The sequence below is a fragment of the Acomys russatus genome, chromosome 4 (assembly GCF_903995435.1).
Source record: "Acomys russatus chromosome 4, mAcoRus1.1, whole genome shotgun sequence".
NCBI lineage: Eukaryota > Metazoa > Chordata > Mammalia > Rodentia > Muridae > Acomys > Acomys russatus.
In genome coordinates, this window is record NC_067140.1 from 12,368,135 (window position 1) to 12,383,254 (window position 15,120).

The 15,120-nt window shown below is 46.4% G+C and overlaps 1 protein-coding gene across 1 annotated transcript; it reads left to right on the top strand.

Annotated features, from left to right (window-relative positions):
- Positions 1-187: 187 nt before the first annotated feature.
- Srsf6 (serine and arginine rich splicing factor 6) lies at positions 188-3,520 on the top strand. Its single transcript, XM_051143722.1, is given in 7 exon segments — positions 188-451; positions 698-846; positions 2,118-2,242; positions 2,347-2,555; positions 2,710-2,770; positions 2,772-2,794; positions 2,894-3,520. Coding segments are annotated over 7 exon segments (1,020 nt in total). The 5' UTR covers positions 188-344; the 3' UTR covers positions 3,240-3,520.
- The last annotated feature ends 11,600 nt before the right edge of the window (positions 3,521-15,120 follow it).

Sequence of the window (15,120 nt, forward strand, 5' to 3'; positions counted from 1 at the left end):
CGGCTGTTTACGGAGATGGGCGCCGCCGAGCACCCGGGAACGTGACGGAAGCGAACCCGGCTCGCACTAAAGCCCCGCACGCGCCTCAGCCCCTCCGGAGCCGACCGCGGCGCGGGAGAGGACGACGTGCTTGCGCGCCGACGTCACGCGCCGCGCCCCGCCCCCCGGACGCTTATAGCGCAGGCCAGCGCGCGCGCGCGCACCATTGTGTGGCTGACTCGGCCGCAGCTGCGGTGTGAGGCGCGTGTTCGGGCCTTCGCCGTCCCCGCACCCGCACCGCAGCCCTGCCCCCCCGGTAGCCCGCCGCACCTCCGCTAGCCTCCGGGAGACCACCCGCCACGGCCATGCCGCGCGTCTACATAGGGCGCCTGAGCTACAACGTCCGCGAGAAGGACATCCAGCGCTTTTTCAGCGGCTACGGCCGCCTCCTCGAAATCGACCTCAAAAATGGGTGAGTCCGGGTCTGGGCGACCGCGCCCCGCGGTGAACGGAGTCCCTCCCCCCCCCCCCGCGCTAAGGACCGAGTCGGCCAAGGCCGCGGCGCCGCGTGGCAGGGCCTCCAAAATGGCGGCGGCGGCGCCTCGAGCGCGCGCGGGGAGTGTGTTGGGGGGGCGGGAGAGGTCGCGGGAGCGCGCGGCGCGGGCTAACGACACGCCCGCCCGCCCGGTGCGCGGCTCGCGCTCCGCCCCTTTCGCAGGTATGGTTTCATGGAGTTCGAGGACTCCCGTGACGGGGACGAGGCCGTTTATGAGCTGAACAGCAAGGAGCTGTGCGGCGAGCGCGTGATCGTAGAGCACGCCCGGGGCCCGCGGCGCGACCGCGATGGCTACAGCTACGGAAGCCGCAGTGAGTCTTATCCCCGCGCGCTCCGCGTCCTGGGTACCTGGGGGAGGGAGGGGGCGGGTGCAGTGGGCAGGGTGGGACCTCCCCCCCCAGCCCGGGCAGGCGCGGAGACCGGGGGTCGTCGGCCCTGGGTATTCCTGGGCTCCTCTGCCTCCACGCATGCCGGGGTAGCCGTGGGACACCGGAGCGCGGGGAATGGGGTAGGGTGGTCGGTTGGTTTTTAAGTTTGGGGGGGGGGTGGCTTCAGTTGGCCCTCGTTGGCACTGACAGGGGTTCTGCTAATGTTGAAAGCGAGGGTTGGCTGTACTTGTAGTATGCCCTTGCTTATCTGTCAGTGCTTTAGCTAGCGTTGAGGAAGTTTGAAGGAAGGCTGGGGTGGAGGTGGGGCAGGGGGCGGGGGAAAGGGAGGAGCTTGCAGCATAAGTCTTAAGGAGATGGGAGACTTGGACGGGGCCAAAGAAAATGTCATTTTAAACTAAGTAATGTGGTATAATACCACAAACTAAATCTAAATAAGCTTTATGCTGTATTTGAGCTGGTTGGGGCATGTTACTGGGTGGGGGCGGCGGGTATTTGGTTATGTGAAATGTTTAATGTTGAAATTGTTGCATGTTGAATTCAAACTTTTTAACAAGTCCTTGATGTTTCAATTTGAAAGTGACCAATGGGGCTGAGGCTGTGTCCACTGAGGCTAAGATGACTGCCTTTCCTGATTGGCCTTGGCTTTTCCATACATTGTGTGACCCTTGCCCTATGACCCTTTGGCTGACCTTACCGGAAGCCATGACGACAGCAGCCTTTTGCCATTAGACGCAGGGTGATGGTGAGGATTCCAAGGGTTAGACAAAACTGGTTAATCTGAACTAGGTGACTGTTACCTTGCGTGTTTTGTGGCCAAACCACCACCAAAAACCTCACACTGTGATGTAAGTACTTAGTGTAACTAGTAAACATTTTTGTAAAATGTAGAAATGCATGTAATCAGTTAAGTTTTATATTTTACAATGTTCTGTAAAATAAAACTTAGCGAGGTAAATTGAATAAAGGAGCAGTCACTCTCTAACAGATTGTAGGAGAGGGTTAGTTGGATTTAGTCTATTTGACTTGCCCTTAATTTAATTTAATTTGTGGCAAATCACAAATGTATCAAGGGTTTAGCAGTGTAATAGCAAAGTCCTACTCCAGTAATAAACGTTGCTATGTTTGTACTAACTTTCAAAAACTTGCATCCCTGACATTGCAATGCATCTAATTGCTCCCTCCGTGTGATAAAGGTGGTGGAGGTGGATCCAGCAGTCGGAGAACTTCTGGCAGAGACAAATACGGACCACCTGTTCGTACAGAATACAGGCTTATTGTAGAAAATCTGTCTAGTCGTTGCAGTTGGCAAGACTTAAAGGTATGTACCTGGGATTTAAATGGCAGGGCAGTTATTTTCCTTAAGAGTTAGTGCTACATAGTCTTGCTTTAGATTTCTGGGGCTTATCAGTCTTACTGTTGTAGGATTTCATGCGGCAAGCAGGAGAGGTGACTTACGCAGATGCTCACAAAGAACGCACAGATGAGGGTGGCATTGAATTTAGAGCCTACTCTGACATGAAGCGTGCTTTGGATAAACTGGATGGCACAGAAATAAATAGCAGAAATATCAGGCTTATTGAAGATAAGCCACAAACAAGCCATAGGCGCTCTTACTCTGGAAGCAGATCCAGGTAACGTGAGCGACTGAACAGCTTGTAGTTTGCAGTTGTTGCCTGGTTGTACTTAAACAGTGTCTCTTGGCTGTAGAAAGCAGATATTCCAGCCATAGCGGAGTAATTGAGACACATTCCTAAAGAGGTTAAAGTCACTGTCTCTTGTGTGTAGATCACGGTCTAGAAGAAGAACACGGAGTAGGAGTTGCAGGAGCGGCCGCGGTAGATCTCGGAAGTATCTCAAAAAGTCGCTCCCGGTAAATACCATGGTGTTGGGTACCTCTTAGCTTTACCTCTTGGACTACATGTACTTTTCTGACAAGGTACTGAAAGAAGTTTGGCATTTTTTTGTACAGATCTAGATCACGGAGCAAAGGCCAATACCAATCCTGCTCGAAAGGCAAGAAATCCAGATGAAAGAGCAAATCTAGGCCCAAGTCTGATCGGGGTTGCCATTCAGACTCAAGAAGCAGATCTAAGGATGCATATGGGAAGTCCCGAGGTAGGTCACGCTCTGGGTCCGCTAAAGAAAACGGAAAAGGAGATATAAAGTCAAAACCCAGATCTGGGAGCCAGTCTCCATCCCATCCGCCTCTGCCTGCTCCACCCGCAAAGGCCCGTTCTGTGTCCCCTCCACCAAAAAGAGCCTCACGGTCCCGCTCTAGATCTCGCTCAAGGTCCAGATCAAGTTCCAGAGATTAACCCTGAACTCTACGTTCTTTGCACACTATAACGGAACACTTTCCTACTTGCTTAGGCAGTTACTCTTCCAAGTTTGTACTTGGCCTCTTCCTCAAGAGGATTTCCTGAAAGGGGAACACAGGAATTTGATTTGTGGCCAAATTTAATGAAAAAAAAGATGAGGTTCTAAAATGGCGGTATGAAGCCCTCTCCCTTCTTTGTAGAATTAAGATAATTTTGATTTTATAGCCTTTGAGCTAAAATAACTTTTGTAAAGATTAAGCTCATTTAGATTTTTTTTTTTTTTTTTTAAAGTATTTCAGCAGGATCTGCTGCCGGGTTTCGTTGTTTTGTTTGCTTATTTTTAAATTAACTGTTTCAAGCTTTGGATACCGCAGGCTTTAGAGGGAAAACCCAAATTTTCAATTATGTTAGCTTTTTATAAAGCTTGAGTTATGTAAGATTTAAATAAAAGTTTGCTACCAAGATGATTGCCTTATTGAATAGGTCACTAAGGCCCTGTAAGTGTTGATACCTGCCATTTGTGGAGACGGTATAATTCTACTTAAGTGTAAAACAAGGCAAGCCACAGACCAGCAATAAATTATTCAGTTTGGATAACCTTATTTGTGCTGTTAATCGAATCTACCAAAGTCTTTTATCTATCCCTTTAATAAGTTGATTTAAAAGTAAAAGGGACTCGGTAGTTAATGCCGTAAGATTTTTGTCTAATAGGTTTTTCAATAAAAAACTAAAGGATTACAATTTGAATTTAAGAAGTAGGTCCTCGTATTTGGGACCTTGTTACCCTGTGTTCTGAAGTGGTCAGCATGGTTAGTGTAGTGTATGGTTGGGTGGTCTTCAATGTTTTGAAAAGCAGAAGTAGCCTTTCTTTGATTAGAAATTTAGTTATCAAAGTAGAAAAAGAACATATGCTGCGTTTTCTACTAAAGGGTGATTATATTTAACAGGTACTTAGCAGACTTACCTGGTAAGGTATTTGCTGGTTAAAATTCTTCCCAATAATCGGTCCCCTTTGTCTTCATGGGGCATTTGTGGTTGGTTTGGAAAGCAATGACATGGATAAACTAAATGCTTTGTACTTTATAAGTAAGGCATTATGGATACTGTGGAACCCAAGTAAAAATACATAGTGCAAACTTGTAGGAATAACTGGATTTGCAGTTTCCATACATCTTAAGAGGCCAATTAGTTGAGACTGCAATCAATAAATTACCTTACATCCCTGTTATTGGTCAGACAGTTTTAAAGTCATTTCATCCTAAATGCTCAACATTAGTCACGGTGTAAATGAATGGCTCAAGTTTAATGCCTTCCTCAGCTGTCACTACATGACCTAGCAAAGGTTGGATTATAGTGGGTTATAGGTTGTAGGGTTGGTTTGTAGGAGTAAATAATCAGAGGACATGCAATAAAACAAGGCTGCGTGGGAAGGTGGAGATTCAAGGGACTAGGTGGGTGTCAGTACTGAGAGAACTTGGGAACAGGGAAAGGGTAATGTTTTCAAGAATTTATCCTATTAGAAAATCTTAAAGATTAACTTTAGGAATATAGTGTCAAATGAAGCTGCTGCTTTAGTCACCTTTTCTTTGATGCTTTGTTTAGATGTTAATAAGAAATAGGGTTATTTTTCCAGTGTAAGTTTCAGAACCTAAAGAAAATTATATCTGGTTGTAGTTTACTATTTTGCCTGTTCAAAAACAGAAGTGATGGCTCTTTTTGAATTGGGTTTGACCAAAGTTATCTTTGTTTTCAGGGAAAACTATATAAAGGCTTGCTGAGCCCACAGCCTTTTAAAGGGGAAAAACTAACAGTGAAATTTTACTTTCTGACTGCATGCATCTTCAACTGGGCTTGCCTTCTGCTAATGTAGTAGTACATGACAGACATTTGACTATTTTTAGCTGCCCTAATAAGTATATAATGAATAGGTAAATGCTAACACCCTTACAATTTTTCTAGTGAGGGCAAAGGCCATTTTATTTAAATTCTAGGCCTATTTCATACCTGTAGACCCTAGTTATTAAAGACACCAAATAGACCTCTGCATTGGCCTTAGCCAAACTGACTGACCTAAAAGTTTAGTTCTTAGTGACAGTTGAATTCAGTTCCTTGCCAACTAATGCGCAAAATCTAAAAATCCCATCCTGCATACATTGGTTGATGCCCTGGGTGAAGTTTTAACAGCATCAACTGATACAATAGCACAAGAGAAGTGGGGAACATCTTGAGTCCTGTTGGACATGATAGCATTTCTTGATATGCCACAGTGCCTTCATGGCCAGTTTGAATCCTGCCTACTTCAACCATTATGTTCCCACTCCTCCTGTGTTAACATTGCTTTCATCTTGAATTTTTTTTTTTCCTACTTTGTTAACCTATTTTATGCTTTATCTCAATAAAATGCTTACGAAGGGAAAGACTTGTTCTGGATTTATTGTGTTGTCCCTTGGCACCAAATAGTTGGCAGGTGGTTTTATAAATTGGAGTTAGCATTGCCTAGCTATTGATATGTGTTCTTTGTTTTAGCTCTAGGAAGCATGAATTGAAGATTGACAGACAGTTTGACTTGTGTTACTAATAATTTCCTTTATTAATATATTTACTAATGTCCATTTTTTAATCTGTGGCTGACATTTTCACGATTTTTCAAATTAAGTTTTAAATACCTTGGAAATCCTTAACCTAATGTTCTTAATCCTGGACATTGAGGCACTCCAAACTCTGCACGGTTATCTTTAATGCTGTTGCTTCCCCATTGTTTAACCTTGTTCTCAGAAACTACCTGTGGTTGATCTGACTTCAGATACGTGGTGGTGGATCCTAGTATGGAGTTTCATTTTCTTGTGTTTATAGGAATAATCTGGCGCTCATATATAGCTCAAGTTGAACACTTGGTCACAGCATGTGCACAGCCCTGGATTCAGGCCTTGCTGGCATGCAGCCCTCCCTCACATGCAGATGAATAGGGCCATATCCTAGTGTGGTACCTGCTTCTAATCTTAGCATGGGAGGCTAAGGCAGGAGGATTGCTACAAATCTGAGGCTAGCCAGTGATAATTAGCAGGATACCTTGTCTGGGGGCAGGGGAGGGGAAACTACTTGGAGTATAAAATAATGTTTTGAGTCCAATTACTAAGGATGCCACTATTTACAGAGTCTTGTGCTGGTCTATATAATCTCAACAACTATAGCTAAGGATGACTTTGAACTTTAGTCTTTGATTAGTACTGCTGACATGTTGGGTTTGTCCCTTTTGTCCTAAGGCAAGGACTATGCAGTCAAGTCTGGCCTCCACCTCAACAATCTTTCTACCTCAGACTCTATACTGGGATTATAGACATAAGCTACTGTACCACAGCTGTCTTAACAATTTGTTCATAGTTGACTTAATGTGTAACTTGATAATACATGATAATAGAGTTCTGCCTTAAAATGATAAGTATTCTATTGAATGAATACATTTCTTAAAATCAAAAAGTTTTAGTTCATGTAACATGAATTTTAACACTTCACACTCAGATTGCTACTTTAATACATGTATTCGTGCTTTGAAATGGCTGCTCTGAGGTGGGTGGCCTTGAACTCAACAACTGTTGTCTCAGCCCTCTGAGACCTCAGGTTACAGGCATGTGCAGGAACCATTGCAGTTTTATAGTGAATTTGAAACATCAGTAAGAATAGTGGGATGAACCACTGCCCACTTAAGCATCTAGCTGTAACAGTATATACCTTGCACTTCCAATCTTGAAGGTAACCTAGGTATTTAATAATGCTAATAATATAGTACATAATTCTAGTGGGCATCTAAAATCTCTTTAATGCCCTGTCAAATGTGGGTGGCAAAAATCTGTAATCTAAGATGATTTTCAAGATCAGGGTTCACATGGGTGAGATTGTCCCACAAGAGGAGGGTGGGTTTCTAAATCCATCTTTCCATTGCTTCAATTTGATTGAAGAAGCTAGGTCAATATTGTGTAGTTTCCCAATCTTGGTTTTGCTAGTTAGAATCTGGTTCAATTACGTATATTTTGTGCTTTGGATTTGCTGTTGAATGGATAGATAAGTTATTTTTCACTTACCTATACCACCACCTGCCAAATCATTTGAAATGCAGCTTCTTGGTCCCAACCCTGAACACATAGTGGGTGGAATCCAGCCTTACATAGCCCTAAGAAGTTTACCCGGCAGTACTGAGCAGAGTCACTTATGCTGAAGTTTGCAGTCACCATACAAAAAGCAAAGTCGTTTATCTGGCCTCCCAAGAAATGAAGAGGACTGTAACTAGATTTACACTCAAAGGTCCCTTCCACTTGGACTTTTATGAGAAAAGGAACATTTTGAAATGCAGGGCCCCATCTTGTTCTGTTCCTCCATGCTTCCTCTGCCTGTGCAGCCAATTCTCAGCTAGTCAGAATACTTGATTTCTAAAGTAGGTGGTGCCTAGTTCTAGAAACACACACACAAAAAAAACTTAGCTTTAAATTTATTCTATTTTAACAAATTATTTGTAGTTTCATAGTAGTTGGGATTACACCCAGTTGAGTTCCCCTAACAGAAAGGTTATAATAAAACATGGACCAGAGGTGATAGAGCACTTTCCTGGCAGATGTGAAGCCATGGGTTTGATACCCAGTGCTTCAAAACACAGCCAACTCTATCCCAGATTGCCACATGTTCCAGTCCATTCTTTGTCAAGTACCATTGGCCTTACCACCCAGAGCCTGCCCTAGAGCTGAGTGTGGTGGCACCTGTCTTAATTTCACACTCAGGCGAGTAATGTTAGCAGCCACAGTGTTGGCAGAACACACAAGACACTAGGTTGAGTGCTTGTCGCTACAAAAAGCTCAAGGAAATGGAGCCAGATTTTTAGGAAACTGCTATGTAACCAATAATCTGGCTGATAGGTTTGTGAAGGTCAGAGACTGCTTTCAGAAATACTCTCCTGGTATGTGGGTCCTAGAAATTAAACTCCAGAGTTGGCAGCAAGTGCTTCTAGCCGCGGAGCCATTTTTTGGCCTTCTTGCTTGGTGTTCTGATAAGGAATTGGATTCCCTCAGCAGTACACATCATTTCTAACCCTCCCAAGTTAGCATTTAGTAACTAGTGTACTGTGGCACTTTAAAGACATGAAGAGCAAGCAAACCATTGGTATAGATGAGAGTTGGCACCATTGCCTAAGGCTCATGTGGGTGCCATGCTCAACTCAGGAAGTTGAACTAACCAGTTTTTTCAATTTGTGAAAAATACCCCAAAGTTTCTAAACTAGGTTGTTATGTAACTGGACTGTCCCTTCTTTTGGACTGTTAAGCTAGCTAGGTGGCGGGTCACTTCATACTTAGCTGCTAGTCTTTGTGCGAACAAGATGGATATGGGGAGGGGAAGGGAAGTCTAAGTTCATTCTTCCTCTCAGTGGTCTGTCTTCTGGTGTATATGTCACTGTGATAGCTCCTGGGCAAAATGAAAATAAAAAATAGATAAAGGAAGCCAGTCATGGGATGCAAGACTGTAGTCCCAGTGCTCTGGAAGCAGAGACAAGTGAATCTCTCAGAGTTCTACAAAGTGAGTTCCAGGACAGCCAGGGCTCTACACAAAGAAACCCTGTCTAAATAAATGTGTTCAAAGAAGAGGAGATGGATTTTTCTTGAGCACCTGTTTTGTGCCAGGTCCCATTGGAAAACAGATGAGCTCTGAGAGTGCTTGTGACCATACGAAGATCAATGGGGGCTTTTAGCAGCGGGCCTTGAGATTGCAGGGCTGGACAAAGTTAGGCTTCCGCTGTCACCTTGTCCTGCATCTGCTCCACTGGGTGGCCTAATGAGCCAAAACCAGGAGCATCCCTTCCTATGGTGAACAGAGGCCGTTGTCTAGGGTTGAGCTCAAGCACTAGGCCACACACGCAGACCAAAGTAGGAGTCCAAGAGATGACTAAACAGGTAAAAGCACCGTGCCACCAAGCCTGACACAACCTAAGTACAGTCCTTGGGACCCATATAGTCTAAAGAAAGAACTGCCAGCTGTCCTCTGGATATGTGAGCATGTGTATATGCACACAAGACAATGTTGTAAACAAAGTGGAGGAGGTATTCCTGGTAAAGTTACGTTACCAACCCAAATTAAACTATTTGGCCGATGGCTTTCTAAGGAACCAGGTAAAAACCGAATTTCCAAACAGGCCAGTCTCCTCCCCCTTCTTAATTGTTACAATCTAGAGAGATGGCTTAGTGGTTAAGAGCACTGGCTGCCCTTCCAGAGGGTCCAGGTTCAAGTCCCAGCACCTACATGGTTGTTCACAATTTTAACTCCAATCCCAGGGCGTCCAGTGCCCTCATGTGGCCTCCATGGGCCCCAGGCATACACAAGAACACATAACATGCAGGCAGACACTCGTACACATAAGTAATCTGAACCTTTCAGTAATATGATGCCTTGCTATTTTGCCCAGGCAAGCCCAGAACTGGCCTCGAGGAATCCTGCCTCAGCCCCGAGTCACCGGGTCTACGGGAACATGCCTTTGTGCCCTGATATTCTCTAAATTGTACTGGTATCTCAAGTCAGTACAGATGCTGTTCTCCCTATGAGGTCTGCTGATGGTTAAGTAGGCAAGTTCTCATGTCTGTGGTGGTTTGTCTCTTAATTCTACAAGTTAGTGTCTTTCCCAGCACCAATTTTGCATTACCTTTCTGGCTTCAGTGTGACTACCAAGAGGTAGGCCCAGGGAGATGGCAAAGCAGGTAAAAGCTTTTGCTGCGCAAGTTTGAGCCCTGGAACCCATAATGGAAGAAAAGAACTGACTCCCAAAAGTTTGACTCTGACATTCATGAGCCATGGCATATGTATACCTGCACTCACACTTTAAAAAAAACAACAATACTTTCTAAAGGGTAGGATGAACCCAGAGCCAGTGCATACAGCATGAGTTTAGGCATTTGATTCTCGCTGGGCGTGGTGGTGCACACCTGTAGTCCCAGCACTTGGGAGGCAGAGGCATGCAGATCTCTGTAAGTTAGAGGTCTGCCTGGTCTGTAAAAGTGAGTCCAGGACAGCCAAGGCTAAACAGGGAAACCCTGTCTTGGAAAAAAAAAGAAGAAAAAAAAAAAAAAAGGAATTTGATTTTCCATCAATGTCTTGACTCCAGTAAGCACTGAGCATCCAAACAAAGAAAAATGATATCTGAACCCTACCCCAAATGACCTGTGTATTTTCCTAGAGCTGTAGTCTAGTGAGGTAGTTGCCACAGGCCTGGTTCCCAAAGGCCACATTTGACAATGTGCCACCTTAAGGGTCCGACAGTGGCTAAAAGTGCCTGTTACTCATTTCTGTACTCTCAGCTACTTAGGAGGCTGAGGCAGGACTACATTAGTGATGCTGTCATAACAGGACATTTAAAAGGGGGGAGAGTTTGGGAGTATTGCTCAGGGTTACAGAGCTTTGCGCGTTTTGGGGGAGGGTCGAGCGCGGCCATCCTGGGAACAATGGGACTAGTACCCTAAGTGCCTGCATGATACTGACATTAGCTTGAGGATTACTCCAGGACAGAATTCAGGGCAAGAACTCTGCATAGTCAAGCAGCCTCAGTCATGCAGGGCTAGTTCTATGGAGTTACTGGTATCACCTTGGAACTCATTGGCTGGGCAATTCAGTTATGACACGCGATGACTAGCCTATAGGGCTAACTATTCTGGAACTCAAGATAGCTGAAAAGAAATGACTTAGAACAAGCCAGAGGGAAAAAATGGAGTCAGTTTTTTTACATATTTATTGGCGGATGTGATGTGGGCAGTTCTTCCCCTATGTTCAGTGTACACTGCTTGCATGAGAAGCAAAGGAAAATTTCAAAGGAGCCCCTATTGTGAGGTGAGTGTCTGGGCTTTTTTTTTTTCTTTTAAGTCAGGGTTTCACTGTGTAGCCTTGGCTGTCCTAGAACTCACTCTGTAGAGCAGGCTGGCCTCAAACTCACAGCGCACACCTTCCACTGCTACCCAAGTGCTGGGATTAAAGGCATGCACCCCCACTGCCTTGCCAAGTGTCTGGTCGTGAGACAGGGAAATTCAGTTCCAAGTCCACAATACCACAAGGGCTCAATGTCCTACCTGCTGTCACCATGAATGATAAAACGAAAGATTCTGAGCCGGGCGTGGTGGCGCACGCCTGTAATCCCAGCACTCGGGAGGCAGAGGCAGGCGGATCGCTGTGAGTTCGAGGCTAGCCTGGTCTACAAAGCCAACCCAGGCCAGCCAGGCCTACACAGAGAAACCCTGTCTTGGGAAAAAAAAAAAAAAAAAAAAAAAACGAAAGATTCTGGCAGCTGGGCCCTGCACTACCCCAAAACAACCTCCCCAACAAGAGAAATGCCAGTGCCAAGCTGCTGCTTCCCTGTGTGCTGCTCCTGACAACTTCCCCTTGCAAGTTTGGGGAATTTGCTTCCCTTCCTTGTGTTTGCTTGCTTCTTGTAATATTTTGAGTTTATGTGCATGAATGTTTTGCTCCATGTCTGTGTAGTACGTGTGTATGCACATACACCATGTGCATGACTGATGACTGCAGAGGTGAGAACTGGAGTTACAGATGGTTATGAGTACATACCAAACATGGGTCCTCTGCAAGAGCAGCAAGCCTTCTGGTGGTACCTTTATACAGCCCTTTTGGGTGTCTGTGTTAGAAGGGTTCCTGATTTGTACAGTCTGGCTTGTCTGTGGAAGCAAAGATGTTTTCACATGCAAAGGGCAAAACCCTGCTATTCTGAGATCCTTGGACTACTGAATCAGCGATGTGCATCTACTCTGATAGGAACAGGAAGCATGGGTAGCTTCCAAACAACGGCTTCCTCCACACCGCTGTATGCCAACATCATCTGGGCCTGCTCTTGGGAAGTGGGTGGAATATGAAGCAAGCATTGGACTTGCTCACTCCTAAAAGCAGGCTGGGGCCCACAGGGTACACTGAACATTAGGGCAGAACTGCCCACATCACATCCACCAATAAATATGTAAATAGGCAAAAAATAGCAACTGAAGTCTATATAAGCTGTTTCTGGGTCCCACCTGCTCAAACTCCATGCATCTGTTTGAATCCCTAAAATATGGGTTTGTAATAGAGAAACCATGTGTTCAAATAGGTTTACCATTTTCTAACACTTAACTACTTTGGAATCTTAAATAAGCAGAGCCTGAATAGAGATTAAACTGAGGGGTGTGTGTGTGTGTGAAGAGGTGTTGGTAGTCTCCATCCATTTTCTGACTAATCTTGCCCCTACAATACAAAATATTATTAAAACCATTGAGGCAAGGAAGAACACATGTAAAGAATAATTCAAATCTACATAAATTTAAACTTGATCACAGCAACTGGGAGAATTTATTATTTAAAAGAAGCTATTTTTCATCTGGACTGAATCTAAAGATTTGGCTGATTGCTATCACCAAAGGGCCTGATAGACCTGTCCCTTGTTTTGTTTTGTTTCTCTCTGTAGCCTTGGCTGATCTGCACTCGCTTTGTAGATGCGCTCACCGAGATCCACCTGCCTTTGCCTCCCGAGTTCTGGGATTAAACTCGAGTTAAGTCTCTCTGATTTTACTGCTGTGATGCCAGAGTTAAGAACCAATAAAAGAAGTCTGGTAGAGGCAGATAGTTAAGGAAATGCAAGGCACAAGAAGAGCAATGACTTGATCAAATCAACACAAAAGGAACCATTATCGGACTCTAGAATTTGGCTTGATAGTCTCCCAATGTTGAATGGAAGCACAGGAGGTACAGTGATGTCTCCAGGTCACCCAATGGCTGGTGCGGCTGGAGTTCTTCATGCCAGGCAAGCCCAAGACAGCCAGGCTTCCTTGCTCTTCAGCCGTCCTAGGAAAGTTTCCTGAAACTCCGGGAGTCCTCGTCTCCAAATGTGGAACTCGAGTGTGGCTGCAGGTGTGCAGCCTTGCCTAATACAGTCCGCTCAGCTGGAGGTCCATCAGGCTGGCTGCTTCTCCAGGCCCTGAGGTTCCCAGAATCTCCACCCACTTCTCCAGCGCAGCTACCTGTCCCAGGGGAAGAGACAATTAAGTCTACACCCCCAGGGCCCGGACCGAAGGCAAAAGCTGCAACCAGGGCCCCAAGCCCGCGCAAACCTTCCAGGCAGGGAGCTCGGCGCGGCGCTCTGCAGGGAACTAGCCCGCCCCCACCCACCCACCCCGCCCCCGTGTGCGCAGGCGCGCGCCGCGCCGAACTCCCACGGTCGCTGGGTGCGGGCGGCACCCGCTAACCCTGCAGGTAAGCTCGGGTCCAAGGCTCTCGCTGGCTGCTGCCGGGACGCCACACCCCTGTCCCGGCCAGCACAGTGAGTGCTGGGGTCCTGCGGGCGCCGCCCCAGGTCCTTTCCCATCTCCTGCCGCACCCGCTGCGGGCGAGGGAGGTGGTTCTTCAGACCTAGGGCCGGGCGCTGCAGGTGGGGGCTGCGGGCTCCCGGGCGATCGAGCCCACCGGCACTGCTATCTGTATCCGGAGCTGTGGGGAGGGCAGAGGCTCGGCCTTGCAGAGAAATGCAATCAAGAGTTTCCATTAATGAGGGGATGTGAAGGGCGAGTTTGGGGTTTCCATAGGCCATTTGGCAAACTTTGCGCCGCCATCGATTTTCAATTTTTTTGGCAGAAAATAAGATTTTTTAAAATTTGGCTATAAAGCGGGGTGGCGGAGGGGGGGGGGGGGTCTAAAGAATTCCGCCATTTTGGCGTTTAAAAAAGTAGCCCTTCTGCAGAGCAGACGGATCAGTGACCACCCCGCCCGCGACAGTCTGCTTTAGTTCAGGGAGGCTGGTAGCGGGTTTGGACACACCAGCCTTGCAGGGTCGCTCCCACCGGGTAGCTGTGGCGGGGGAGAGCTGGCGAACCACTCCAAGTTTCCTGTGTGCTACTAGCACTAGTTCCTCTCCAACGCCTACCACTAGGGCATTTATTGGGTGTCTGCTGTATACAAGGCCTCAAGATCTCAAAGGACTCCGGGTAGAGTGTGTGTGGAAAGCATGTCAGCTAGAGACATGGACCCTTTCAAAAATTGTTTATTGAGCATCTGCTATGTGCAGCTACTCTAGCTTTAAGTAGGATTCCCTGGAAACACAGATTAGGGTTCTGAGAGTAGCCTTGTGAAGCCAGCAAGATCGGGCAGAGACGACGAAATCCTGATCTAGTCTCCACAGAGACCTCAGCCTATGGAGCAGGAAGCCCTGAACTTGAGATCGCCCTGCATAGACACCTCGAATGAAGGTAACTAGCCACCCATATCTGGCTTAGGGAGAGAGACATTTCCCCTGGCCAGTTCCCCGAGGACCCAATGCTGATGGCTGACAACTGTCTTCATTAGTCTCCAGAAGGGCATCTCACTACAGACCCTTCCCACACAGGCACCTGATCTCCACTGCCCTTCCCAACCTCTGTTTTGTGCTCCAAGGCGTCCCTCTTTCCCCTGTACTCCCTTCTATGTCTTAAGTACCTTCTGCGCACATGTCTTTCACATCTGTCTCCATCTCCAGCCTTACCCTTTAAAGTACAAGCTTTATGAGAGCCCTTCACCTTGGTCGCACCTATGTCCTCAGAGCACAGAACAGTGTTGATGCTTCGTTGGTTTTTCCAGGGCTTTCCCAGTCATAAAGGCCATCTTCAGCTTCTGTGAGACACCTGCCACATAGGACTGGTTTCTGAAAGAGTTCATGATCGCCAGTATTTTTTTTTTTTTTAAGATTTATTTATTATGTACACAGTGCTCTGCCTGCATGTACACCTGCAGGCCAGAAGAGGGCGCCAGATCTCATTATAGATGGTTGTGAGCCACCATGTGGCTGCTGGGAATTGAACTCAGGACCTCAGGAAGAGCAGACAGTGCTCTTAACCTCTGAGCCATC